A 25,233-nucleotide genomic window follows, 5' to 3' on the forward strand; every position below is an offset into this window, starting at 1 on the left:
TTCTAGCCAGAGCAAATGAACTCTAGATGTATGTGCCACCTTGTGCACCTGGCTTTATGTGGATACTGGGAAATCAAACCTCGGTCCTTAGGCCCCCTCAAATATTTTTATTTATTTATTTATTTAAAAGAGAGAAGGACTGGAAAGATTGCTCAGTGGTTAAAGCACTTGCCTACAAAGCCTAAGGACCTGTTCGACTCCTCAGATCCACGTAAGCCAGAAGCACAAGGTTGCACATGCACACAGGGGTGCACACATCTGGAGTTTGATTGCAGTGTCTGGAGGCCCTGGCATGCCAGTTCTCTTGCTTTCTCTGTCCCTCTCTCTATCTCTCTCTCTTTCTCTTAAAAAGAATAAAGATATTTTTGTAATTTTTAATATTTTTATTTTCAAGCAGAGACAGACACAGAAAAAGAGAGACAGAGATACTGAGTGTTCCAGGACCTCTAGCTACTGCAAACAAACTCCAGATGCATGTGCCACGTTTTGCATCTGGATTTACGAGGGTACTGGGGAATTGAACCCAGGTCATTAGGCTTCTCAGGCAAGCACTTTAACCACTGAGCCATCTCTTCGGCCTGATAAAAATATTTTTATGTATTTTATTTTAATGTATTTATTTTAGAGACAGAAAGAAGCAGGGAGGAAGAGAATAGGCACACCAGGAACTCCATCCATTGCAAATGAACTCCAGATATGATTAAAAAAAAGAAAAAAAAAAACCTAGGCCAAAAAAACCAGGCATGGTGACACATGCCTTTAATCCCAGCGCTGGGGAGACTGAGGTAGAGGAGTTCAAGGCTAGCGTGGAGCTACAGAATGTGAGTTCCGGGTCAGCCTGGGCTAGAGTGAAACCCCACCTTGAAAAAATCAAATCAAATCAAACAGCAATAACAGCAAAACACACCAGGCAACTTTGCTTATCATTAATTAGAGTGACTGATGTCCTTAAAGATGTCGCTTTCACGCAGAGAGTCAGCGAGCCTCACTCCACTGTCTCTTGGCCTCACTACTCCCGGCCATGATCAGAGGAACAACTGTCCTTTCCTCTCAAGGACACAGCTCATCTCTGGGATGCCATTTTGGCATGGAAGCACTCTGTGTGTGTGTTTCAGCTTGGTGACATTCTTAGGCCCCTCCAGCTCTGGCTTAGGGTAGCTTGACTCCCACAGCTGGTGGGAGGGGTTGACAGGAGGGTATGTCCTACTAAGGGAGCTGCAGAGCCAGTTCCAAGTCTGGAGTTGAGGGTACATGGAGGCTGTTCTCCGCGAGCGGGACCCTGGGCTGCCACCCCAGCCTAGCAGTTCCCACATCAGGTACAGTGCCCTTCCCCAGAGCGCGTCCCCCATGAACCCTTCCCAACTTGCGTCTCCCTCTTGTGTAGGCATTCCTCTGTTCAGTGAGACCCTCCTCCTGTCACCCTTCTCTGGGCCATCTGTCTTCCCTAGCTGAGACTGTCCTCAAAGTTTGGCATGGTGCCTACAAGTTTCCCCAACTCCTAGCCTGGCATCCCCCGCTGTGGCCTAGGTCAGCTTCCCTGGGGCCCTTCTACCCTCCCCAGGTCTAGCCTAACTAAGCTGCTCCATCCCCTCTTCTAACCCGGCCCAGCCCACCCCATGCCCCCAGGAAGAAGCCTACAGCTGGGGGAACAGTCTAGCCACTGCCTGCCCGTGGGCAGCGTGCTCAGCCTGGTGATGTGGGAGGCCGCGGGTGGGGGACTGTCTGGACACAGGCCCCTTTGTGCCCAGAGTGACTTGGCTGCTTGGTATGAGTCTCAGCTGCTCCCCAATCCTTACCCTGAGGGAAGAGGGGAGGTTTCAGAGGGGCTGGGGGACGCAGGTTGAGTTCCCTAGCCAGTGTCACATCTCCAGCTGTTGGCAGCAGTTCCTCAGGTAGGCTGACATGCATGGCATGGGGCACTGGGGGCTGATTAGGCCGGCACTGCCGTTCACCCTCTGACAGATGTGCCTCCCATCTCTCCTCTGCCAGGCTTCCCTTGGCTCCCGCCAGTAGAGGGAAAGCCCCGGGCAAGAGAGCCTTAGAGCATCTGAGGTGTCCCCAGTGAGGGAGACCCAGGGGGCCAAGCATGGGGCACAAATGTCTTGCTGACGGTACCTTCTTTCCCATCCTCACAGAATGGTGCTGTGCCCAGCGAGGCCACCAAGAAGGACCAGAACCTCACACGGGGCAACTGGGGCAACCAGATCGAGTTTGTACTGACGAGCGTGGGCTATGCCGTGGGCCTGGGCAATGTCTGGCGCTTTCCATACCTCTGCTATCGCAACGGGGGAGGTACCCAGCGGGCACAGGGCAGGGACCACCCACTTGGGTAAAGCCTACCCCACAGGGGCCTGGGCCACGTTTTCCCTGGCATAGGCCCCACTCAGGAGAAGCTAGCCTTTGGCCCTGGTCTTCCTCACTCCTCCCCTGGGCGAGGCACACCTGGCCTGAGGCACAGACCACCCTCAGACCCTGGCAGTCTGGTCTTTGATCCTGGGCCTGCCAGCATGCTCCCTTGAGGCTAGAAGAGGTAGAGAAAAGCACCCCAGGTTCCCTGGCCTACCTTCTCTTGTTTTAATGCCCACCTCCCCCAGGATGGTACAGAGATACTTGAAGATCCCAGTGACTTATGTTTGTGAATTCAGTTCATTAAACCATCAGATCCCACCCCAACATGAACGCTCTGGGGCTGGATCCTCTCCAGAGCGTGGTTCCAATTTCAAAGACAGGCTGGGGGTCCTGGGGGGGCGGAGTGGGCCTCACCCCAGGCTTCTGTTCAGTGCCTGACTCCTACTCTGGTCCTACCCAAACACAAAGGTTTGGCTGTTGGGGTTCTGAGCAGGAAGCCCAGGGAGGGCTCCTCCAAACGCACTCTGAGCCAGACCTCTCCCCACATGCCAGGCGCCTTCATGATCCCCTACTTCATCATGCTGATATTCTGCGGGATCCCGCTCTTCTTCATGGAGCTCTCCTTTGGCCAGTTCGCAAGCCAGGGCTGTCTGGGGGTCTGGAGGATCAGCCCCATGTTCAAAGGTGAGGCCCGGGTGGGGTGAACACACACACACAGAGGCCAACTCACACACCTGGACAAACACAGGCATTCCCTGTAGGGCCTCGGGGCCGACACCAAGCCCAACATCAATGGCCAAGGCCATGGACACATGCTGGAATTCATGTTTACTTGGCCTCCACCCACCCCTCCTGCCACGTGTATACACAAAACCCCGTTGCCCTCTAACTTAACCCCTGTCAAGGCTTGGACCTTTCCTCATGGCTCTCCATCAAAGCTTGCCCCTTGGGCTCTTAGAAACCATTAGCCTTCGGCTAGATGAGTGAGGCTCCTTGGCCGATGGTGCTGACTGTGCCCTTTCCTGCAGGCGTCGGCTATGGCATGATGGTGGTGTCTACATACATTGGTATCTACTACAACGTAGTCATCTGCATCGCCTTCTACTACTTCTTCTCCTCTATGGCTCACGTGCTGCCCTGGGCCTACTGCAATAACCCCTGGAACACTCCAGATTGTGCCGGTGTGCTGGATGCTACCAACCTCACCAATAGCTCCTGGCCTGCTGCCCTGCCCAGCAACCTCTCCCACCTGCCCAACCATACCATGCAGAGGACCAGCCCCAGCGAGGAGTACTGGAGGTGAGGCCCTCATTAGAGACCGGGTGGCAGGGACCTGATGAACCCTCAGCCTTCCCTGCCTCCACCTGGCAGCCAATGCCTGCATGTCATCAGTGCAAGGTGAGATGCACACAAGACTAGGCATTATGGCCTTTCCTACCTCAGCTGGGCACAGAGGAGGGCAGACGTACAGAGAGCACCATGGAAGATGGGGGGCGGTGAGTTGGGGAATCCGTACAGAGTGGCAGAGAAGGAGAGCTCCAGAATCTTGCCGCGTCTCCAGGGAAGAGCCAGGACACAGGGGAGTGCTGGAGAGGAGAGATGAGCAATGCAGAGCAGAGGCTGGCCGCAGTGAGACAGCCTGCTCTGTTGAGACCAGCATGAGTGGTGGGACCTTTTGGAACTTGAGAACTTATGCGAATTAGGCTTCAACTTAATGCTACAGAACAAAATGAGCCCTGGAAGTTGATAAGCTGGGGTGCCAAGATAGCCTGGCCTGCTCTGTTCGGTGGTGACAGAGACTGGCATCTCTGGGCCTGCTGAAGGAAAGCTGCGGCTTGAGGTGCCTGGAACATCTTCTCCCAACAGTAGAGAGGGCACAGCAAGCCGGACATGGTGGCACACACTTTTAATCCCAGCACTCGGGAGGCAGAGGTAGGAGGGTCGCTGAGAGTTCGAGGCCACCCTGAGAATACATAGTGAACTCCAGGTCAGCCCTATTGGGGAGCCCAGGGCAGATTCTTGCATGTGGGTGAGCAGGCCTCATTCATTCACTCATTCACTCATTCATTCATTCATTCCACATTTATTTGTGTTGTCCCCTGTGTAGGTCCCGTGTGCCTTTGGCAGATGCGAATGGCTCAGAGGCCTGCCCTGAGGAATTCACAGTGTATGTGGAGACAGATAGCTAATCATAATCGGAGCAGGTGTCCTGGGACAGGAGTGTGGAAGAGGCACCAATGGGTAGTGATTAGGCCTAGGGAATGGGAGCAGGAGGGAGGCAGTGATCATAACTGCCCAGAAATGGGAGATGGAGGTGGAGGAATTGGGGAGGGGGGTCATGAGCTGGTGAGCAGAGGCCAGAAGAAGCAAAGCTGGGGCTGGAGACAGGTGGGTCACTGAGCAGTGGCACAGGAGAGGCCAGGGGGCACTGCAGAGTACAGGCGTCCACGCAAGGCTCTGGCCCAGGCTTCCTCTGCTGTATGCTGGTCAGCCATAGGTGAGCTGCCCGCAGCCCCAGAGACACTGCAGTCACTTAAGTCCATTCCTGAGAGCACACTGAAGGAGCAGTCACCCGACAGAGCTCCCATCCAAGCCGAGAACCCCGTCAGAAGTACGATGCGTTCTGGGTACCGTGACTTAGTCTGAAGGTGAACTTCCTAGAAGCTCCCAGAAGCGCACAGCCCACTCGCCCTCCTACCCCATCCCTGTAGATGCTCCGGTGCCGCCTGGACCCGCAGCCGGCTGCCAGAAAGGCTCGGGAGACTCTAGCTGGTGAAATCAAAAGGGAATAGCTCTCAGAGAAGGCTGGCTGGGATGCCCATTGGCAGGGGGGGGTCAGCTGAGCTCTGCTCCCCAGCTGGGACTGTGCCACGCCTACCTATCTAGCTCCGTCCCAGGCCCGACAGCTCTCTGCTGCCACCTTATGGATAACCTAGAAAGCGATTTATTTTCTTTTATTTTTTGCAGATTGAAGTTTGAACCTAGGACCACTATGCATGTTAATAAGCATTGAGGGTGTTTTGTTTTGTTTTGTTTTGTTTTGTTTTGTTTTGTTTTGTTTTGTTTTTCGAGATAGGGTCTCTCTCTAGTCCAGGTTGACCTGAAATTCACTATGTAGTCTCAGGGTGGCCTTGAACTCACAGCGATCCTCCTGCCTCTACCTCCCAGTGCTGGGATTAAAGAGGTGTGTGCCACCACACCCGGCCTCAGCCCTATTTAAAAACATGTATATACATTTATTTATTTGAGAGATTGAGAGAAAGAGATAAAGTAAGAGAGAGATGGACAATGGGTACCCCAGGGCTTCTTACCACCACAAACGAGCTCCATGGAGGTTCAGACACCACGTTGTGCCTGATTTTACGTGGGCACTGGGCAATTGAACCTGGGACACCAGCCTTTGTAGGTAAGCACCCTTAACTGTCGAGCCATCTTCCCAGCCCTCAGTCTTCTTTTTACTTTTTATTTTTGGTTTTTTGAGGCAGGGTTTTGCTCTAGTCCAGGCTGACCTGGATTTCACTATGTAGTCTCAGGGTGGCCTTGAACTGAAGGCAATCCTCCTACCTCTGCCTCCCAAGTGCTGGGATTAAAAGGCATGCACCACCACACCCAGCTTTCTTCTTATTATTATTTGAGAACAACAGATAGACAGAGAGAAAGAGGCATATAGACAGAGAGAAAGTGGGCACGCCAGGGCCTCCAGCCACTGCAAAAGAACTCCAAATGCATGCACCCCCTTGTGCATCTGGCTTATGTGGGTCCTGGGGAATAGAGCCTCAAACCAGAGTCCTTAGGCTTCATAGGCAACCGCCTCACTGCTAAGCCATCTCTCCAGCCCTCTTTTTACGAGCTCACTCTGTAGCCCAGAAGACCTTGAACTTGTGGTCCTCCCATCTCAGCTTCCAGAGTAGCTGGGATTACAGGCTGGCACCACTAGGTCTGGCTGGGAAGTGATTCTTAAGAAAGTGGTGTGTTGGGAGAGGTGGGCAACGCCTCAGTGGCAGAACATTTGAGTGGCATGAGTGAAGCCCTGAGTTGGATCCCCATGGGGAGGAGGAAAAGCTGCCCAGGCCAGCTTCACTGAGTAAGGAAGAAGTGTTAGTACCATCTCCGCTATGCCAACATCTTATCTCGGTAGATAGGGTTAGCCATGTTTCAGATTTAGAGACTGGTGTTCCAAGGTTAAGGATGCAAGCAGCCGGGGCAGAGGCAGAGCTGTGGGCCCCAGGCCTCCCTGGCTTGACTGTTTCCCGGTGCGAGGCCAGAGGTGCTCTGTAGGTGTTCTTTATCCACAGTGTTCTTTTGAAAGGCAGCATGATGTCTAGTTGCCATTATGAACAAAGAACAAGCCAAAGGAAAGACAAGGAGCTGCTGGTGCTCAGTGGTAGAGCCCTGGGTTTGAGCCCCAAAACCTTAAAAACCTTTAAAAATAAAGTAAAAGAGAGATGGCACAGCAGCTAACACACTTGCCTATAGAGCCTAATGGCCCAAGTCAGATTCCCCAATACCCACATAAAGCAACATAGGTACCTGCATCTGGAGTCCATCTGCAGCAGCTGGAGGCCCTACTGTGCCCATTCTGTCTGTCTGTCTGTCTTCTCTCTCTCTCTGCTTGCAAATAAACAAACAAAATTTTTAAGTAGCCAGGCACGGTAGTGTATGCCTTGGATCCCAGCACTCGGGATCCCTGTAAACTTGAGGCCAACCTGAAACTACATAGTGAATTCCAGGTCAGCCTGGGCTAGAGCAAGACCCTACCTCAAAAAAAAAAAAAAAAAAAAAAGAGATACCTTTAAGGCAGAAGACTCCCAAAGGAAAGACCCCTTGAGCCACTTTTTCTTTTGTTTTGGGTCTCACTCTAACCCAGGCTGACCTGGAATTTACTGTGTAGTCTCAGGTGCTCCTCCTACCTCTGCCTCCAGGAGTGCTGGGATTGATTCATTTCTGCTTCCTGTTTTCCCTTCCTACTCCTGAGGCTCGCATTACACACCCCTCCCCCCTTTTGTACTCCTCTTCCCTAAACTCATGAACAGGCTTTCCCAGCCCCAAAGCCCCTGGGGCACCCAGCACCTGACACCCAGGGGACTCTGATCCACCCTCAGTGTCTCATGCCAGCTCCTAGTCATGCTGACATCTCAAGTCCTGGCTCTTCCACTTACTTGCTGTATGATCATGAAAGGTCACTAAGCTTCTCTATGTCTCGGGTATTTGGCCCTTCAATCTAGATGGTCATGCTCTCCTCATTGTTACAGTGGTTAGTGTTCAAAGAGCACATGCCCTCTGCTGGACAGGCAAAGAATGAGGTTGGGGGAGGGTCTCCTCAAGACATATACTATCTTCTTGAGGAAATAAGATTGTTTATTTATCTTTCTATCTGTCATCTGTGGAGAAGTTTTGTTGTTTTTCTTAAAAGGAAAGAGCTGAGCAGGAGGGATGGCTTAGCAGTTAAGGCGTTTGCCTGCAAAGCCAAAGAACCCCAGTTGGATTCCCCAGGACCCACGTAAGCCAGATGTACAAGAGAGTACACACATCTGGAGTTGTTTGCAGAGGTTGGAGGCCCTGGCGCACCCATTATCTCTTTCTCTGTCAAATAAATAAAAAGGGAAGAACTGGGTGTGGTGGCACACACCTGCTCCAGCCCGGGAGAGTCTGAAACAAGAGGCATGAGTTCAAGGCCAGCCTAGAACCTTAGAGAGATGGTCTCAGAAATACAAAAAGGCAGAATAATCCCTTTTGTTGTATATCAAGAGGCAACTTATAAATATGTTGTGTTCCAAAAGGTCTTTGGTTGTTTGATCTCAAAAGCACATGGTCCAAAACAAAACAAAACAACTGAATGTGGCAAATGTGGTGCCATCTAAAATAAAACTAGAATCTGTTCTTTGGTTCCCAAGCTATTTGTCTAAACTCTGTAGTCCTTGTAATGCTGGACTCTTGCAGTAAAAAATATTATGTGCTACTACTTTAGCTGGTATAATTAGGCAGTTTAAAAAAACATTTATTTATTTATTTGCAAACAGAGATAAGAAGGGAGAGAGAGAAAGGGAGGGAGGAAGGGAGGGAGGGAGGAAAGAAGGAAGGAAGAACCCACCAGGGCCTCCAGCCACTGCAGATGAACTCCAGATGCATGTGCCATTTTGTGCGTTTGGCTTATGTGGCTACTGGAGAATCAAACCCAGGCCACTGGGCTTTGCAGGCAAGTGCTGTAACCACTGAGGAATCTTTACAGCCCTGATTAGCCAATTAAAAAAAATCCTTCAATCAAGGAAGGGTTTCTTTACTTGAAGGTTGGCACTTGAGAAAAAGTGACTCTCCACAGGTGTTATTGTTCTGAAGGGCAGGTCTTGCCAGCACTTAGTGTGTCTGGAATTGGGACACCCAGGCAGCTGTATTTACATCAAGTTTATCAAGAAAAGGAAAATACACTTAGCCGGTATGATGGCACACACCTTGAGTCTGTAGTCTCAGGGTGGCCTCGAACTCACGGTGATCCTCCTACCTCTGCCTCCCAAGTGCTAGGATTAAAGGTGTGCGCCACCACGCCTGGCTCATAAATAAATTTTTTAAAACTTGGGAGGCAGAGGGAAGAGGATCACTGTGAGTTCAAGGCCAACCTGAGACGACATAGTAAATTCCAGGCCAGCCTGAGCTAGAGTGAGACCTTACCTCAAAAAGCCAAAACACAAAAAATAAGAAGAGGAGGAGGGAGTAAGGAAGGAAGGAAGGAAAAAAATACACCAAAGCACTTCTTCAGAAGGCGACTGGGAGCCTCTAGTCCACCTGCCGGTCACTGTTCCCTTTGTTAGTTGCCAGTGCTGGAGAGCTTGGAGAGTGGAGTGTCTTCCCAATGCCGGGCACTGCAGGAGAGGGCAGGATCAGACAGCACCCTCTGCAGGCCATGCCATGAAGAGTGGCCTGGGAGGAAAATGGGAGGCTGAGGAGGCAACTGAAGGGTCCTTCAGATGGTCAGGTAGCAGGCCAAGCAAACTCTGGCAACATTGTTCCATGAAGGCCCAGAGTCACATCACACCATGAGATATTACAAATGTTGCCATAAGGTTTGATAACTGGATGGGGGAGGATGAACATTGGCCAGAGAACAGCCTCCCAATTGGGAGCTGTGCTGAGAAGTCCCAGCTGCAAGAAGAAAAACAGGCGCTTACCCACAGGTTAACCTCAGGCTGATGTTATGATCCCCTTTCACAGATTAGAAAACTGAGGCTCAAGTACTTCTTTCTTGCTCCTTCTTCACTTGCTGTGTCTCTCTGGGGTCTCTTTTTTATGTCCCAACTCATTTGCCACAGTGCTCATTCACTCAGGAACAAATATTTACTGAGTCAGCTTGGTGCCAGGCATTGAAGATATACAACAGTGATCAAAGTGCACAAAAACCATAAATAGGGCTGGGGTGTCACTCAGTTTATGGAGCGCTTGCCTAGTATGTGGGAAGCCCTGGGTTCAATTCCTAGCACACCTGTAATCCTTGCACTTGAGAGTTGGGGGCAAGGGGATCAGAAAGTTATCCTTGCCAGGCATAATGGTGACTGCCTTTAACCCCAGCACTCAGGAGGCAGAGGTAGGAGGATTGCTGTGAGTTTGAGGCCAACCTGGGACTACATAGTGAATTCCAGGTCAGCCTAGACTAGAGGGAGACCCTACCTCAAAAACCAAACAAAGCCAGGTGTGGTGGCACACACCTTTAATCCCAGCACTTGGGAGGCAGTGGTAGGAGTATCATCGTGAGTTCGAGGCCACCCTGAGACTACAGACTGAATTCCAGGACAGCCTGGGTTAGAGTAAAACCCTTCCTCAGAAAAAAGCAGAAAGTTATCCTTGACTACACAACAACTTTGAGGATGGCCTGTCTCAAAATAAATAGTAGATATGCTGGGTGAAGAGGCCCACACCTTTAATTCCAGCACTCAGGAGGCTAAGAGGATTGCCATGAATTCAAGGGCAGTCTGGGACTAGGGTGAGACCCTACCTTGAAACAACATCAAAAAGTAAGTAAATGAACAGGAGACAAGGACACTTGTGTGCTGTAGAGAAAAGTACAGCAGAGAAAGGTGAGGAGTGTGGGATTGGGGCAGGGGCTGCATTTTAAGGTTTGTAGTTAAAGTAGGCCCCTTTGCGAAGTCATCTGAGGAAAAACTAAAGGAAAGCGAGAGGGAGGGAGCCATGTGGATCAGCCCTGCTATATAGTATATAGTGCGTAGTGCAAACAGGACACCTTGCTCACATGTGTTAAGAATGTCAAGATGGGCTGGAGAGATGGTTTAGCAGTTAAGGCGCTTGCCTGCAAAGCCTAAGGACCCATGTTTTACTCTCCAGCTCCCACGTAAGCCAGACGCACAAAGGAAAGGCGTGTGCAAGGTCACACATGCCCACCAGGTGGCGAAAGTGCCAAGAGTTCGATTTCAGTGGCTGAGGCCCTGGTGCACCAATTCTGTCTGTCTGAAAAAAAAAAGCCAGGCATTGTGGCAAACACCTTTAATCCCAGCACTTGGGAAGCAGAAGTAGGAGTATCGTTGTGAGTTTGAGGTCACCCTGACATTACATAGTGAATTCCAGGTCAGCCTGGGCTAGAGCAAGACCTATCTCAAAAAAAAATAAATAAATAAAAGTCAAGATGAGGGCAGGGGAGATGGCTCAGCGGTAGAGGTGCTTACTTGTAAAACCTGCCAGGCTGGCTTCCGTTTCTCAGCACCCATATAAAGATGCAAAAAGTGGTGCCAGGAATGGTGACACATGCGTTTAATCCCAGCACTTGGGAAGTAGGGCAGGAGGATTGCTGTTAGTTCAAGGCCAGCGTGGGACTACAAAGTGAATTCCAGATCAGCCTGAGCTAGAGCGAGAGACCCTACCTCGAAAAACAAACAAAAAATTGCCACATTTAGCCGGGCGTGGTGGCGCACGCCTTTAATCCCAGCACTCGGGAGGCAGAGGTAGGAGAATCGCCATGAGTTCGAGGCCACCCTGAGACTACATGGTGAATTCCAGGTCAGCCTGAGCCAGAGTGAGACCCTACCTCAAAAAACAAAAAAAGAAAAAATTGCCACATTTATCTGGTGTATGTTTGCAGTGTCAAAGAGACACTGGCCCACCCATATACACACACATGAAAACAAGTAAGATTAAAGAAAAGAATGTCACCCTGGCACAGGTGCTTTGAGACTGCATAGGCTGCTTACCTGTGAGCACATGTGGGTCTTTGGGCAAAGAGCAGTTCAGACAGAGGCGATGGCGTTTGCAAAGGCCCTGATGTGGGAGCCTGCTGACAAGTTTGGGGGAAAACAAGGCCTGTGTGGCTGAAGCAGTGAGCAAGGCGAGGAGAGCAGGAGGATGGGTGAGAGAAGGCTTTGAGTTTTCCATGGTGAGAGATGAGAGCCATCAGATCTCTCTCTTTTTTTTTTTTTTTAAATATTTTTTGTCCATTATTTATTTATTTATTTGAGAGCGACAGACACAGAGAGAAAGACAGATAGAGAGAGAGAATGGGCGCGCCAGGGCTTCCGCCACTGCAAACGAACTCCAGACACACGCGCCCCCTTGTGCATCTGGCTAACGTGGGACCTGGGGAACCGAGCCTTGAACCTGGGTCCTTAGGCTTCACAGGCAAGCGCTTAACCACTAAGCCATCTCTCCAGCCCTCAGATCTCTCTTACCAAACCTTTCTGAGGTCTCCTGTTGCCCTCAGCAGGAAATTCAAACTTCTCAGCCTTGATTTCACAACTTTGTACAATCTGGTCCTATTCCTTGCTCTTCTGTCTTCCCTTCCCCCTCCACTATTCCAGCCCTGTTAAGATTCGAGGCATGCCCTATCCTTTCACCTCCCTCCTCACGCTGTAGCTCCAGCCTCAGCTCTTTGGGGAAGCTTTCTACCTTAGCTCTCCCAAAGGGTGAAGCATCTCCCCTCCCGTAGCACCTCGCGCTGCCTGCTACATCCTGCCCACCTACATCAGTAGTGCTTGCTTGTCCTTAACTTCTTCCCTGAGGGCCAGGAAGATGGCCCCTGCAATTCTGGGTGCCCAGCACCAAGCGCAGGGCCTGGTTGGTGGAAAGAACACGGGCACCAGATGGAGCCACATGCACATGGGCAGGAGTTTGGGCACCATCGTCACACAGCCCTGTGCTGCTCCTCAGCTCCCTGGATGTACGCTGACGTACGGAATACTCACAGGAGGCTCCCCGGGGGAGGTGCTTCTGACAGAGCATACCAAAGGGGTAGGAAAAGGCCTACGGTAAGCCCAGACAGGCACTGGCCTCTCCTGGAGAGGAGACTGGCCCAGGACTCAAGCGATCTCCAAGAGCCTTACAGGGCAGTAGTCTTGTATTGGGCTCCCAGGAGCTGCAGCAGGCAGAGGGGCTGGGATCCCCAAAGTGGCTCTTATCTCTCACAAGCTGGCTGATCAGACGTGATGCCAGGAGGGAGTGGCCATGGTTGCTGGGCAGTGGAAGCTGCCCTTCATTGACGATCTCCCCCTTCCTAGGCTGTATGTGCTGAAGCTGTCAGATGACATCGGGAACTTTGGGGAGGTGCGGCTGCCCCTCCTGGGCTGCCTTGGTGTCTCCTGGGTGGTCGTCTTCCTTTGCCTCATCCGAGGAGTCAAGTCTTCAGGGAAAGCAAGTACCCTCCCCAGACAGGGTCTGTTCCGACCCTGAAAGACCCAGGCTCCCCCTCCTGGGTCGTGGGGGCCTGAGGGAGGAGCGAAGATGAGTCATGGGGAGGAGGGAGGCAGAAGCACAGTGGAGACTGGGGGAGGGAAGTAATAGGAAACCGCACAGAGGAGTCATGGAGCCCGTCTTGCCCCAGGTGGTATATTTCACGGCCACCTTCCCGTATGTGGTGCTGACCATCCTATTTGTCCGTGGCGTGACCCTGAAAGGAGCCTTCACGGGTATCATGTACTACCTTACCCCACAGTGGGACAAGATCTTGGAGGCCAAGGTGAGATGTGAAAAGGGCTTGCCAGGGAGTAGCCAGGGCACCCCTGCCTCTGCCTGCAGCCCCTCACTGACCACCCTCCCTGCAGGTGTGGGGAGATGCTGCCTCCCAGATCTTCTACTCGTTGGGCTGTGCGTGGGGTGGCCTCATCACCATGGCGTCCTACAACAAATTCCACAACAACTGCTACCGGTAAGAAGTCGCTGCAGCTGCCCTGCTCTGCCTTCGCCATAGCCTCGCCCCACTCCCCAGCCCTGCAGGTGCTGCCTGCCAGAGACCCTTTACGCTATGGCCTTGCGGTCTGAGCATCCTGAGTCTCCACTGTGTCGTGGAAACGGAGGGAGAAGCTTGCTTTGGCCCAAGGGGTCTGCGAGGGGTCAAGAGCTCCTGATTCACATTTTTCTTTTAACAGATAAGCAAAGGAGATTTTTTGAGAAAAAGAGGGGAAAAACCCAAAATGTCAGGGCAAGCATGCTTAGAATTTCAGCTGGCATCCAAAGAAGAGAAAGAAAAGGGGGGGGCGGGGAGGAGAGGAAAAGTTACACTTTCTGAGTTAGAACTCAAAGAAGTGGGCAGGCTCAGCAGCTTGGGTCTATGAACAATTGCACCGCCTCATTTATAAAGAGGGCTGAGCTGGGCGTCCCAGCACTTGGGAGGCAGAGGTAGGAGGATTGCCGTGAGTTCAAGGCCACCCTGAGACTACATAGTGAATTCCAGGTCAGCCTGGGCTAGAGTGACACCCTACCTCGAAAAAAAAAAAAAAATTAAAAAGAGGACTGGAAGCCGGGCGTGGTGGTGCATGTCTTTAATCCCAGCACTCGGGAGGCAGAGGTAGGAGGATCACCGTGAGTTCAAGGCTACCCTGAGACTCCATAGTGAATTCCAGGTCAGTCTGGGCCAGAGTGAGACCCTACCTCGAACAACCAAAAAATCAGGGATCATTTCTATAGTTCGTTACTAGAGAAGTTTCTCTGACTGTGTAGAACACTGGAAATCATGAGGAGGAGGTGCAGCGTTCTCTCCTGAGTATGAAGCCGGCTCTTGGTGTTGCTTTGCTGCAACTGCCATTTGCTATTGATGATCGATCCTTCTCCTTATGGGGAGTTGGAGGGAGAGGACACAGTCTGAGTGGCTTCCTTTTAAAAAAAGGAGAGATGGCTTAGTGGTTAAGGCACTTGCTGGCAAAGCCAAAGGACCGAGGTTCAATTTCCCAGTACCTATGTAAAGCCAGATGCACAAAGTGGTAAGTGTGTGCAGTTTGTTTGCAGTGGCTACAGGTCCTTGTGTACCCATCCTCTATCTGCCTCTTCCTCTTCCTCTCTTTTTCAAATAAATAAAATATTACTCAGGGCAGCCAGGCGTGATGGCACACGCCTTTAATCCCAGCACTCCAGAGGGAAGGTGGGAGGATCACTGTGAGTTCGAGGCCAGCCTGAGACTACATAGTGAATTCCGGGTCAGCCTGGGCTAGAGTGAGACCCTACCTCAAAATAACAAAACAGGAAGAGTTGGAGGCACCATTGTTTCTAGAACTTTCCCCATCTCCATGACTTCTCTTGGCCTAAGTCAGAGAAAAGGAAACAAGTTGAGTCTCCTAAGCTGTCCCGGCTTTCCATCCCCTCAGGGACAGTGTCATCATCAGCATCACCAACTGTGCCACCAGTGTCTATGCTGGTTTTGTCATCTTCTCCATCCTTGGCTTCATGGCCAGTCACCTGGGTGTGGACGTGTCCAGAGTGGCTGATCATGGTCCTGGCCTGGCCTTCGTGGCTTACCCTGAGGCACTCACGCTGCTGCCCATCTCCCCCGTGTGGTCCCTGCTCTTCTTCTTCATGCTCATCTTGCTGGGCCTGGGCACACAGGTACGATGTGTTGGGTGAGGCTGGCATCCAGGGAGGGGGAACCAGCCCTGGCAGAGGTCAGCCTCTGTTCTGATGGCTGGGCCTTGCAGTTCTGTCTCCTAGAGACACTGGTCACAGCCATCGTGGATGAGGTGGGAAATGAGTGGATCCTGCAGAAAAAGACCTATGTGACCTTAGGCGTGGCTGTGGCTGGCTTCCTACTGGGCATTCCCCTCACCAGCCAGGTAAGAACGGAGACGAGAGCAGGGTGAAGTGGGCAATGTGGCAAACGGGTGGGGGAGCCTGGGCCACGGACACCCCCGGCTCAGCTGCCTGCTGGTCCACAGGCAGGTATCTACTGGCTGCTGCTGATGGACAATTATGCAGCCAGCTTCTCCTTGGTCATCATCTCCTGCATCATGTGTGTGTCTATCATGTACATCTATGGTAAGCGCCTGCACGTCCATGGCCTCGGGTGTCCCAGTCCCTGACTGGCCCACCCTGTCCTGCTGGGCTGCTGACCCCCCTCTCTCCAGGACACCGGAACTACTTCCAGGACATCCAGATGATGCTGGGGTTCCCACCGCCTCTCTTCTTCCAGATCTGTTGGCGCTTTGTCTCTCCAGCTATCATCTTCGTAAGTTCCTCAGGGACCCTCTCTGCCCCTACTGTCCCTCTTGGGAACCACTAGATCATAAAGCACACGTACTCAGCCAGAGTTCTGTGTCCACTGAGTGGCTGCTGGGGTGGTGAACAGTTAGATAGGTGTGTGTATACAGAGCTTTCAGGCCTGGCCGTGGGTTGGGAAGAGCCATTTTGAGCCACATATATTTATAACACATGTGTATATTATGTGTGTGTGTATATATATAATTTTTTATAATTTTTTAATAATTTTTTAATTTCTGGTGTGTGTGCATGCAGGGGCGTGTGTGTGGAGATGAGGACAATTGTTGGGTGCCGATCCTTGCCTTCCACCTCATTTGAAACAGGGTCTCATGTGTACCACCGTATTGGCCAAACTAGCTAGTCCTCAAGCTTCTAGGAAACTCCATTTCTGCTCCCATCTTGCCATTGTGTGATGGGATTACAGTCTACCACAGCTTCCAGCTTTTTTTACACAGGGTTTGAGATCCAAACAGGTCCTCATGCTTACATGGCAAGCTCTTTATCCACTGAGCCATCCCCCAGCCCCAGCCCTGAATCTGACTGAAGACGACACTCGCCCAGAGCTGCAACAACTCCACTGAGCCAGCCCCTCTGTGGCATTCCTGTCCAGCCTTCTCCAAGAGGCCTCGGTAGTCACTGATACCAGTTTGGCTTTTGTCTGTCTCACTGCTCTTTGCCCAGACCCTCACAGAGGAGGACCCCAAGAAGATATACATGGCAGGAGTGGGTGTGGGAGCATTCCCAAGTAGCCCCAGAACCGGTTAATGAAGGATCAGGAGTTGGGGGTCAGCTCTGCTGTGGGGGCAACTTCCTAAGCTTACCAGGCAGGGAAGTAGGCTGGCTTGGGAGAGGGGCTCTCCATTTCCACTTTGAATAGCAGAAAACTCATCAAACAGGTGAACTGCTGGGAGGAGCCAGGCCCTTCATACACACTGCTGACATGTTAACATGCGAAATATACTTCTCTGTGTTGTCATCACCCCCACTCTACATATGCGGAAACTAAAGCACAGCGATGTTAAGCATGCTCATGGTCTCTCACATAGTAAGGGAGAGAGCTGTGATAGAAAGCTGGAAGCCCAATTTGGAGCCTGCCTCCCAAGCCACGCTATAGAAAAGACTGTTTTTGTTTGTTTGTTTGTTTGTTTTCGAGGTAGATTCTCATTCTAGCCCAGGCTGACCTGGAACTCACTCCATAGTCCCAGGCTGGTATCGGACTCACCGTGATCCTCCTCCCTCTGCCTCCTGAGTGCTGGGATTCAAGATGTGTGCCACCACGCCCGGCCAGGAGAGTCTCATTTTGCTGCCCCTGTTTGAGTGGGAAGTGTGTAATGTGGTTGACAGTGTCACAGTCACTATACAAAGCAGTGTCCAGAGTCACTTGTGCCTTGCTCAGTTCCTCAGTGCTACAGGGAGCTCTGTACTGGACTTCCACTCTGGCTCATGTTTCTAAAAAAGGTCCCTGGAGGGCTGAGGCCTCCACCACATGAGGTGTGGGATGTTCCCAAGCCTGGCACAGGCATCAGCTTGGCCACTGGCCCAGCTTTGAAACAGGAGGAGCGGAAGTATTCTGTCAGGCCTGGGAGGGCAGAGAGGCACCAGTCACTATGGAGGTAGTGTCCCACTGACCTAGGCAAGGGTCTTCCACCGGGGGCAGGGAGCAGAGCCTCTCAGTTGTCACAGGGAGACTGTTACCCTGGGAAGACCTGGGAGCATCTGCCAAGGACAGAAAGAAGGGACTGTTGGGCAGCCTCAGCCTGGGTCCTAGATCTCTGAAGACTAGGGCAAAGTAGGCAGTGCCTTCTCTGTTGCCAGGAAGCCAGGCTCAGCAGCCACATCTGTGTTTTCTCTGGGGTTTGTAGTAAAGTTCTTTTTGACCTGCCTCTTGCTCTGCTAGGTCAAGAAACTTGTCGTACACCAGGCATAGTGTGGTGCACGCCTTTAATCCCAGCACTTGGGAGGCAGAGGTAGGAGGATCACTGTGAATTTAAGGCCAGCTTGGGACTACACAGTGAATTCTAGGTCAGTCTAGGCTAGAGCAAGACCCTACCATGGATGAATAAAAAAAGAAAAAGAAACTTGTCCTACACTCCCACTGTGTGCCCCAGGAGCACCCCTATCCCCCCATTTGGATGTAGGAAGACCAAAGGAGCCCGAGCTCCAGAATGCCCCTGAAGACTGCTAAGGGGGAAGTTGAGCTCTCCTGCCAAGCCAATGCACCCTCTTCCCCACAGCCTTCTGGGTAGCCCCATGAGCCATGTGCCCAAGTTGCATTCATAGCTTTTTTGTTACTATAGTAACAGGCTTTTCCTTCTCACCTTACCATTTTTCTCCAGAGAGACCTCTGGTGCATTTGCTATCTGACACTCAATTCAGCATTTGTAGCCTCCTCAGGCTTAATGCCACTATCTCCATGGCCATAGAGAGGCAGGGCTTCACCCAATCTGTATCCCTCCCTCTCCCTTTCTCTTTTGGCACGTCAGTTGAAATCAACAAATGAGACTGTGCCAAGCACGGTGCCCCGGGCCCTAGACCCAGAGCTGATGCCATCTTAGGAGTCTGTAAGTTGACAGAAAACACTGAATAAAGCAGCTCTTAGGAAAGCAGATGGAGCCACGTGTGGTGGCGCACGCCTTTAATCCCAGCACTTGGGAGGCAGAGGTAGGAGGATCTCTGAGTTCAAGGCCAGCCTGAGACTACAAAGTGAGTTCCAGATCAGCTTGGGCTAGAGTGAGACCCTACCTTGAAAAAACTTGAGAGAGAGAGAGAGAGAGGGAGGGAGAGAGAGAGGGAGGAAAGCAGATGGAGAATGTCATGGAGAGTTCTTGCTAAAGGAAGTGGCATTGGCTCGAGGTTTAATAGACAATAATGCACAGGAAGGCTCTGCAGAATGGATGGAGGATGGAAAGTGCTGAGTAGAATAAAAACCCTGTCAGGAGCAGGCATGGTGCATGCCTCTAATCCCAGCACTTGGGAGGCAGAGGTCAGACTGCCATGAGTTAGAGGCCAGCCTGGGCTAGAGAGAGACCCTACCTCAAAAAAAAAAAAAAAAGATGGGCTGGAGAGATGGCTTAGCAGTTAAGGCATTTACCTGCAAAGCCAAAGGACCTTGGTTTGATTTCTCAGGACCCACATAAGCCAGATGCACAGGGGAACATGCCTCTGAAGTTCCTTTGCAGTAGCTGGAGGCCCTGGTATGCCCATTCTCTCTCTCCCTCTTTCTGCCTCTCTTCTCTTTCTCTCAAATAAATAAAATAGAGGTTTTTAAAAAAGAAAAAAAAGAAAGAAAGAAACCCTTTCAGGAGAATGTGGCCAGCAAGAACAGAGGCGACCGGTAAGATAAAGGCTTCAAGGCCGGGAATCCGGCCTTACCTCAGTAGGCAGTACAGAGCCATGATGAGTCTTGGATCATGACTGCTCACCTCCAAAGGCAGTGTCTAACAAAGACACACCTCTCTCATTCCATAGTGCCTACCTGCCCACCACACCCTAGGCCACTGGTTCCACCTGCTTCTTCCACTGCCCAGGTGTTAACAGTTGTCCATGTCCTGACCTTTAAAATGTCTTTTTCTAGCTTGAAAACCAGGAGAGGAAGGGGGGCTGTGAGACAAGCATGGGGTATATAGGAGGGGCTCTGCCCAGCTTCACACCTCCCTACCTCCATCCCTGCAGTTCATTCTCATCTTCACGGTGATCCAGTACCGACCAATCACCTACAACCACTACCAGTACCCGAGCTGGGCTGTGGCCATCGGCTTCCTCATGGCCTTGTCCTCTGTCATCTGCATCCCGCTGTATGCCTTGTTCCAGCTCTGTCGCACAGATGGGGACACTCTTCTTCAGGTGAGGCCTGGGGGGCAGGCTGTGTAGCTGGGCAAAGTGGAAGGGGCTGGCTGGGTGGAGCCCAAGACCCTTCTGACTCACCCTTCTTGCTGTACCCCTTGCCTGCAGCGATTGAAAAATGCCACGAAACCAAGCAGAGACTGGGGCCCTGCCCTGCTGGAGCACCGGACTGGGCGCTATGCCCCCACCATAGCCCCCTCTCCTGAAGATGGGTTTGAGGTCCAGCCGCTGCACCCAGACAAGGCCCAGATCCCCATCGTAGGCAGTAATGGCTCCAGCCGCCTCCAGGACTCCCGGATATGAGCACAGTTTCCAGGGGAGAGGCCCCACCCCACCCCTGGTCCCACCACAGAGACTGGGGAGGCAATGGACAGGCTGTCACCACCTGCCCCCTTCTCATGTCCTGCCAAGACAGCTGCTGTCACCTTGGCCACCACTGCTAGTGAGTCATTCATGCTCGTGTCCCCAGTGTTTACAGTTCCTTTGGATGCCAAGATGGCAGCTGGGGGTGGGGAGGCAATGGGAGGATTGCTGGGGGGCCCAAAGCACTTTGGAGGGGTCTCAGGCCAAGTCCCCAGAGGCCTGCCAGGCTTTACGTGGCCTCTGATCCCCTCACACTCTACCCTTGAGCTGTCCTCCTAGAGGACCAGATTCTGGGTCCGCCCCCCCATCTGTTCCCCTCTTTGGGCCTCCAGCCTCATGACCAGTGTTCCTGATGCCACAGCAGACCCCAGCCTCTGCTCAGGCCATTCTGTATCTTCCTTCTTGGGACAAGGGGAGGGGCTGGGGGCGCTTGCAGTGTTACCTTTCAGACCATACCACCCAGCCCTGTTTTATCTGTGTAATTATTTTTGTAAAAAACTGTTTCACCTGTGGTTGCCATCCCCACCCAGCCTTGGGTCCAGTCTGTCTTCCAGGCCTGCTTGCACCTCATTCTGCTGCTCCAGGGTCTTTGCCCTTCCTTTCAGCCCTGGCTGTCAGGCCCAGCCAGCAGATGCCAAGACCCAGCAGCCTGCCCAAAGTTCTTGTTTCTGGAGGGAAGGGGCGGGGGCTGCCCAGCACAAGGTTTGAACCCAGATCCCTGGGGAAGGGACCCTGCACACCAACTCCTTGCCCCCCCCCCCACCAGGATGAAGGCCCAGTCATCCCAGATGTGTTGCCCCTGTTCACGTGCCAAATGGCCCCAGCCCGTGTGCCCGTCCCCTCTCCACAGCCGGAGTTCCTTCTCCTGAGCCCTGCAGTGTCCGTTTGTCCATCCTCTGTACCCTCTGCTGTGACAGCCCCAACCAAGCCGCCTCCAATCCTCCGTAGCAATAACGGTGCGCCGCCCACTGTTGCCCATCGTGCACCACTAGGATTTTAAAGTCCATAGATTTTAATGAAATTTCGATTCCTGTCTCTGGGCTGCTGCTGTGCTTTGTCTGGGTCTCTAGGGGGAAAGATTCAGGCTGGGATGGGACCTCTGTCAGCCAAGCCTTTGTGGAGGCCTGGAGGGAGAGAGACCAAAGGCTTTGACGGTTTGGACAGGTGTCTGGTCAGTTGGCCCTAGATACCAGCCACCTGGCAAGGGGTAGGGGCAAGGAGCAGACAAGCCCACAGCCTTGGAGGCCCGTGAGAGCTCATCCATGACTGAGGCAGCAGCAGATGGGGCGAGGTTCCAGCAGAAGCCTGCTTTGCGGCCAAGCCTTTCAGGTTGGGGCCCGGGGCGCCGCACCGGACACTGGTGTGGAAGCTGGCCCTTCCAGAATGCTGTACCGAAGCTGCCGTCCCCAGCGGCAGGCAGTGGCCTGGCCTCCAGGGTGGGGGCAGGGCCCCAGAGGAGGAGCAGGCAGGTGACCACTGAAGCAAGGAAAGGGTCTAGGGCCCGGAACAGAAGACCCCAGAGACTGCTGCCTGCACAGAAAGGGTAGCTTTGAAGGGCTATGACTGACCCTTCAGCCCACCCCTCCCACCACGTGCTTTGGTATACCTGTGCTTGGCAAAGACAAACGAAGGCCCCGCAGGGGCCTGCAGCTCCCGTTCCATGGCTGCCTTCTGCTCCTTTAGCTCTGCGGGTGGGAAGCATGGCTAAGCCAGCACTTGGCTCTTCGTCTTTTAGAGTGTGCACAGTGTGAGGTAGGGGCGGGAGGCGGGAGCTGGGTCCTCACCTGCCAGGGTGGGCTCTTGGGCTGCCGTGGAGGGCTGGCAAGCCCGCATCTGTTCAGCTTCCAGGCGACACTGCAGGGAGAGCCAAGTCAGTGTGGGGCTGTGGGGCTCGGGAACAAGACCAAACCTGACTACCGTGAGGGCGTGCCTGCAGAAAGCCAAGTTTGACAAGCTGGACATGCACCTAGACTTAGGTGAAGGGTGGAGTCAGAAGACTGGGAGCTATATAAACTGCTGGCCCTGGACACATGAGAAATGGGCACAAGACTCATATAACCTTGACACACACATGTATGACGCACGCGCGCACACACACACACACACACACACACACACACACACACCTGACCTCAGACTCCTAGGTGAGAAGCACACATCTGCTCTGCCAAGAACCGGAGGGAGAGCCCAGGGCTGTGCTCACCTGCAGGGTGGAGATCTCCCTCTCCAACGAGAAACACTCCTCCTTTAGGAGGCTCCTAAACATGAGCACAGACGGCCAGAACCAGAACGGCAGGATACCCACCGTCAGCTAACCCATCCCATGGCTCCAGTCTTCAGTGTCCCCAGCATCCCTTACCAGCCCCATTTTTCTCAGTCCATATTGCCCTCTGGGTGCTGTCCTGGTATAAACTGCCCACCCTTGCCATTTCTGGGCAGGATGTGACTCCATGATGGCACCAGGGCCTGTGGCTCCACAGCACAGCCCTTCCTTGGCTCCCATTGTGTCTGGATGAAATCTCGGGACCCTGTCCCTCCTGGCACCTGGAACTTGGCCTCTTCCTGGTAGCAGCTTCACTAGCTAGCTCAACAGTAGCCAACTCTTCCACTTCCGCCTTTAACACACATGCATGCTATCCTCACCTGGCACACTACCCTTCTTCCCCCTCAGTCAATCCCAGCCCCCCAAGATCTGCCCCCTGCCTTCTGTCCTGTATCCCACCAGCAGACAGAGATGTCCCTAGGCCTCACCTAAGGTGTCCAACAACCTGGTCAATGCTGGACACATTCAGGTGATCCTTGATGATGCTGAGGTCCCTGTGGCAGCTGCTGGGAGATGAACTCAGTGTCATCTTCTCCATGTTGCTCACCCCAGACCTTTGGGAAACAAATGCCACTTCTCCTACATAATTCTGTCTTTTCTCACACAGGCAACATAATGCGGTGCAAATATCCTAGGCTCTCACATGTCACCTTCACTGTGTATTACCTCAGCTAGTTGTTCTTTCTAGGCTTTAATTTCTCATGTGAAAAGTTAGGACCCCACCTGTCTTAGAGGTTTTTGAGGGTCAGAATAAGAAACCATTGCTGGGCTGGAGAAATGGCTTAGTGGTTAAGGCATATGCCTGCAAAGCCAAAGGACCCAGGTTCTATCCTCTAGTACCCACATAAAGCCAGATGCACAAAGTGGCACATGCACCTGGGTTTCCTTTGCAGTGTCTGGGGGCCTCGCATGCCCATTCTCTATCTCTCTTCTCTCTCTGCCTGCAAATAAACAAATAAATGAACTTTTAAAAAAATATTCATTTACTTATTTGAAAGAGAAAAATGGGCACATTAGAACCTCTGGTCACTGCAATGAACAGATTCCAGATGCAGGCACCACAGTGCATGTGGCTTTAGGTGGTAACTGGTGAACTGAACTGGGGTCTTTAGACTTTATAGGCAAGCACCTTAACCGCTAAGCCATCTCTTCAGCCCTAAATAATAAACTTAAAAAAAAAATAAACTGTTGCCATCCACCTCTTATGAACATCATGATCCTGTTCAGCACCGCAACCCCTGTAAATGCCATCTGTCACCCTCGCCCTTCAACTTTCCCTGTCCCTCTAGCCCAACCCATGGTCCTGTTCTCTAGGCCTAAGAACAAGCGCCCACTGGAGTCAGCCTCTCTCTGCCTGCAAAGCTCCCCAGTCTTTTGCTTGGAAAATGACACTTCATCCTGTAAGATCCAGATCAAAGTAGATACTCTCTCCAACAAGTCTTGCCTGCCTCCAGTCAGGGCAGGGGTCTCCTCAGGACTTCTGCAGTCCTTCCTTATGCGCTGATCTCCATCATCACAAGTGGCTGTAAACGTGTCCATCCCCAGACTGACAGCTCCTCCGGAGAGCCAGGTGAGACCCACCAATTGGCGAGGACCCTCTGCCAGGCAGGGACAGAGATGCCTCCTCTCCCTAACCAGCACTTTACCTGGGCTCACCAACTCCTGTCTGACACAGTTCCTGCTCTGGCAACTCACACCGGGGCTCCTCTAAGGCAAAGCGAAGGACCCTGGGACTATACTGTGCCCATGCCTGGGCCTGGTCCCTGCAGAAGGTACACACAAAGGAAGCTGAGAGGTCCCTTTCTGGGAACCCACCGGAAAGGCCTCCCAGGCCCCACATCAGGTCTGGTCTAACTAGTCCATCTGATGTCTAGACAAGTGGGCCCATGCCTGAGGCTCCCACCTGCCCTCGCAGATGGCCTTGAGGCGGAGGCCCTGGAGCAACTGCCGGAGTTCCTGGCGCACAAGGTCCTTCAGGAGGGGTGGTGGTGCCAGGAGGGAGGAGGGGTCAGAGGTGGGGTGGGAACCCGGGGCTGGAGAGGATCGCACCTCTTGGAGCAGGGCCTGTAGCAACGCCACCTGCAAGGAGAGCTGGGACACCTTGCCATGGGGCCGAGGAGACAGGTGGGGGATAGGGAGGAGTCAAGCAGGAGGGCAAAGGTGGACTGTGAGATCCGACAAAGTCTCCGGAGTGGCCGAGCAGGGCCCGGGGACCCCAGTGGAGATGGGGGATCTCAGGAGTCTTGGGGTAGGCCTGGAGCTTGACCCCCACCTCCCCTCGCAGCTCCAGGCTCAGGTCCACCGCCGCCTCCCCCAGAATCCTCTTCACTTCAGGCCGTTCGGGGAGTGGAACGTGCTCCTCCACCAACTCCCACAGTGACGGGGAGTCCCGGGGCATGGCCGGCCCGCGCCGCTGTCCCGGGTGACACCTACGAGACGGACCGAAGGTCAGGTCAGGGTGGGGACATCCTGGCAGACGGTGGGTGGCCTGGGACCCGGTCACACCCACCGACCCCCGCCCCCTCTGACATCACAGTGCCGCGGCTCTCCGGCGCTCTCTTCCGCCCTGCTCCGGGCAGACCCTGGGGTCCCGGCTCGGCCGCGGGAACGCCTGGCCCCACCCCTCCCGCTCGCCGTCACCCGGGAAACCGCGCGCGCCCCGCCCCCGGGCTCCGTCTGCGCGCGCCGCCAACCAGGAAGTTCTTGAATGGGAACCGGAGCGTGGCCCCAAGCGCCTGGGGCTTCTCCCAGAGCACCTTCTGGCCTCGGGGCAAACGGAAGAACTAAGACATCTGGACCCACAGGATTCATTACTTCTTTGCCTTCAGTAGGCGGGCGGTGGCAGCAAAAAAGAACTCGAGACAGCGGCTACCGAGGGTCTTGATAGTCTAGTGAGCCCC

The 25,233-nt window shown here is 53.0% G+C and overlaps 2 protein-coding genes and 1 non-coding gene across 27 annotated transcripts in view; 2 read left to right on the forward strand and 1 right to left on the reverse strand.

Annotated features, from left to right (window-relative positions):
- Nucleotides 1–21,045, forward strand: part of Slc6a9 (solute carrier family 6 member 9) — a 49,543-nt gene extending 28,498 nt beyond the window's left edge. For all 4 annotated transcript variants that reach the window (XM_004672520.2, XM_045150958.1, XM_045150959.1 and 1 more), the window contains 12 exons: nt 2,136–2,292; nt 2,902–3,033; nt 3,378–3,648; nt 12,840–12,972; nt 13,163–13,297; nt 13,383–13,486; nt 14,919–15,156; nt 15,246–15,380; nt 15,483–15,582; nt 15,672–15,772; nt 19,477–19,647; nt 19,756–21,045. In XM_004672520.2, the coding sequence (XP_004672577.1) occupies nt 2,136–2,292; nt 2,902–3,033; nt 3,378–3,648; nt 12,840–12,972; nt 13,163–13,297; nt 13,383–13,486; nt 14,919–15,156; nt 15,246–15,380; nt 15,483–15,582; nt 15,672–15,772; nt 19,477–19,647; nt 19,756–19,950 (1,872 nt within the window). In that variant the 3' untranslated portion in view covers nt 19,951–21,045. The remainder of the gene's footprint in view (nt 1–2,135; nt 2,293–2,901; nt 3,034–3,377; nt 3,649–12,839; nt 12,973–13,162; nt 13,298–13,382; nt 13,487–14,918; nt 15,157–15,245; nt 15,381–15,482; nt 15,583–15,671; nt 15,773–19,476; nt 19,648–19,755) is intronic.
- LOC123461037 lies at nt 14,210–14,427 on the forward strand. The gene has a single exon (XR_006637361.1). It is a non-coding gene; the product is annotated as a small nucleolar RNA U3 (small nucleolar RNA).
- Ccdc24 (coiled-coil domain containing 24) lies at nt 21,005–24,941 on the reverse strand. 22 transcript variants are annotated; one of them, XM_045150963.1, is made up of 9 exons: nt 24,863–24,941; nt 24,606–24,762; nt 24,237–24,412; nt 23,980–24,096; nt 22,762–22,887; nt 22,214–22,255; nt 21,795–21,864; nt 21,617–21,714; nt 21,005–21,557 (listed from the first exon to the last, which is right to left on the reverse strand). In XM_045150963.1, coding segments are annotated over exons 1-9 (1,233 nt in total). In that variant the 5' UTR covers nt 24,865–24,941; the 3' UTR covers nt 21,005–21,112. The 22 variants fall into 22 exon arrangements, with proteins under 22 accessions (XP_045006898.1, XP_045006919.1, XP_045006899.1 ...); XM_045150984.1 differs by having other exon boundaries at nt 21,005–21,536; nt 21,617–21,695; nt 22,214–22,268; XM_045150964.1 differs by having other exon boundaries at nt 21,617–21,695; nt 22,214–22,268.
- Between the last annotated feature and the right edge of the window lie 292 nt (nt 24,942–25,233).

Source organism: Jaculus jaculus, chromosome 5 (assembly GCF_020740685.1).
Source record: "Jaculus jaculus isolate mJacJac1 chromosome 5, mJacJac1.mat.Y.cur, whole genome shotgun sequence".
Classification (NCBI taxonomy): domain Eukaryota; kingdom Metazoa; phylum Chordata; class Mammalia; order Rodentia; family Dipodidae; genus Jaculus; species Jaculus jaculus.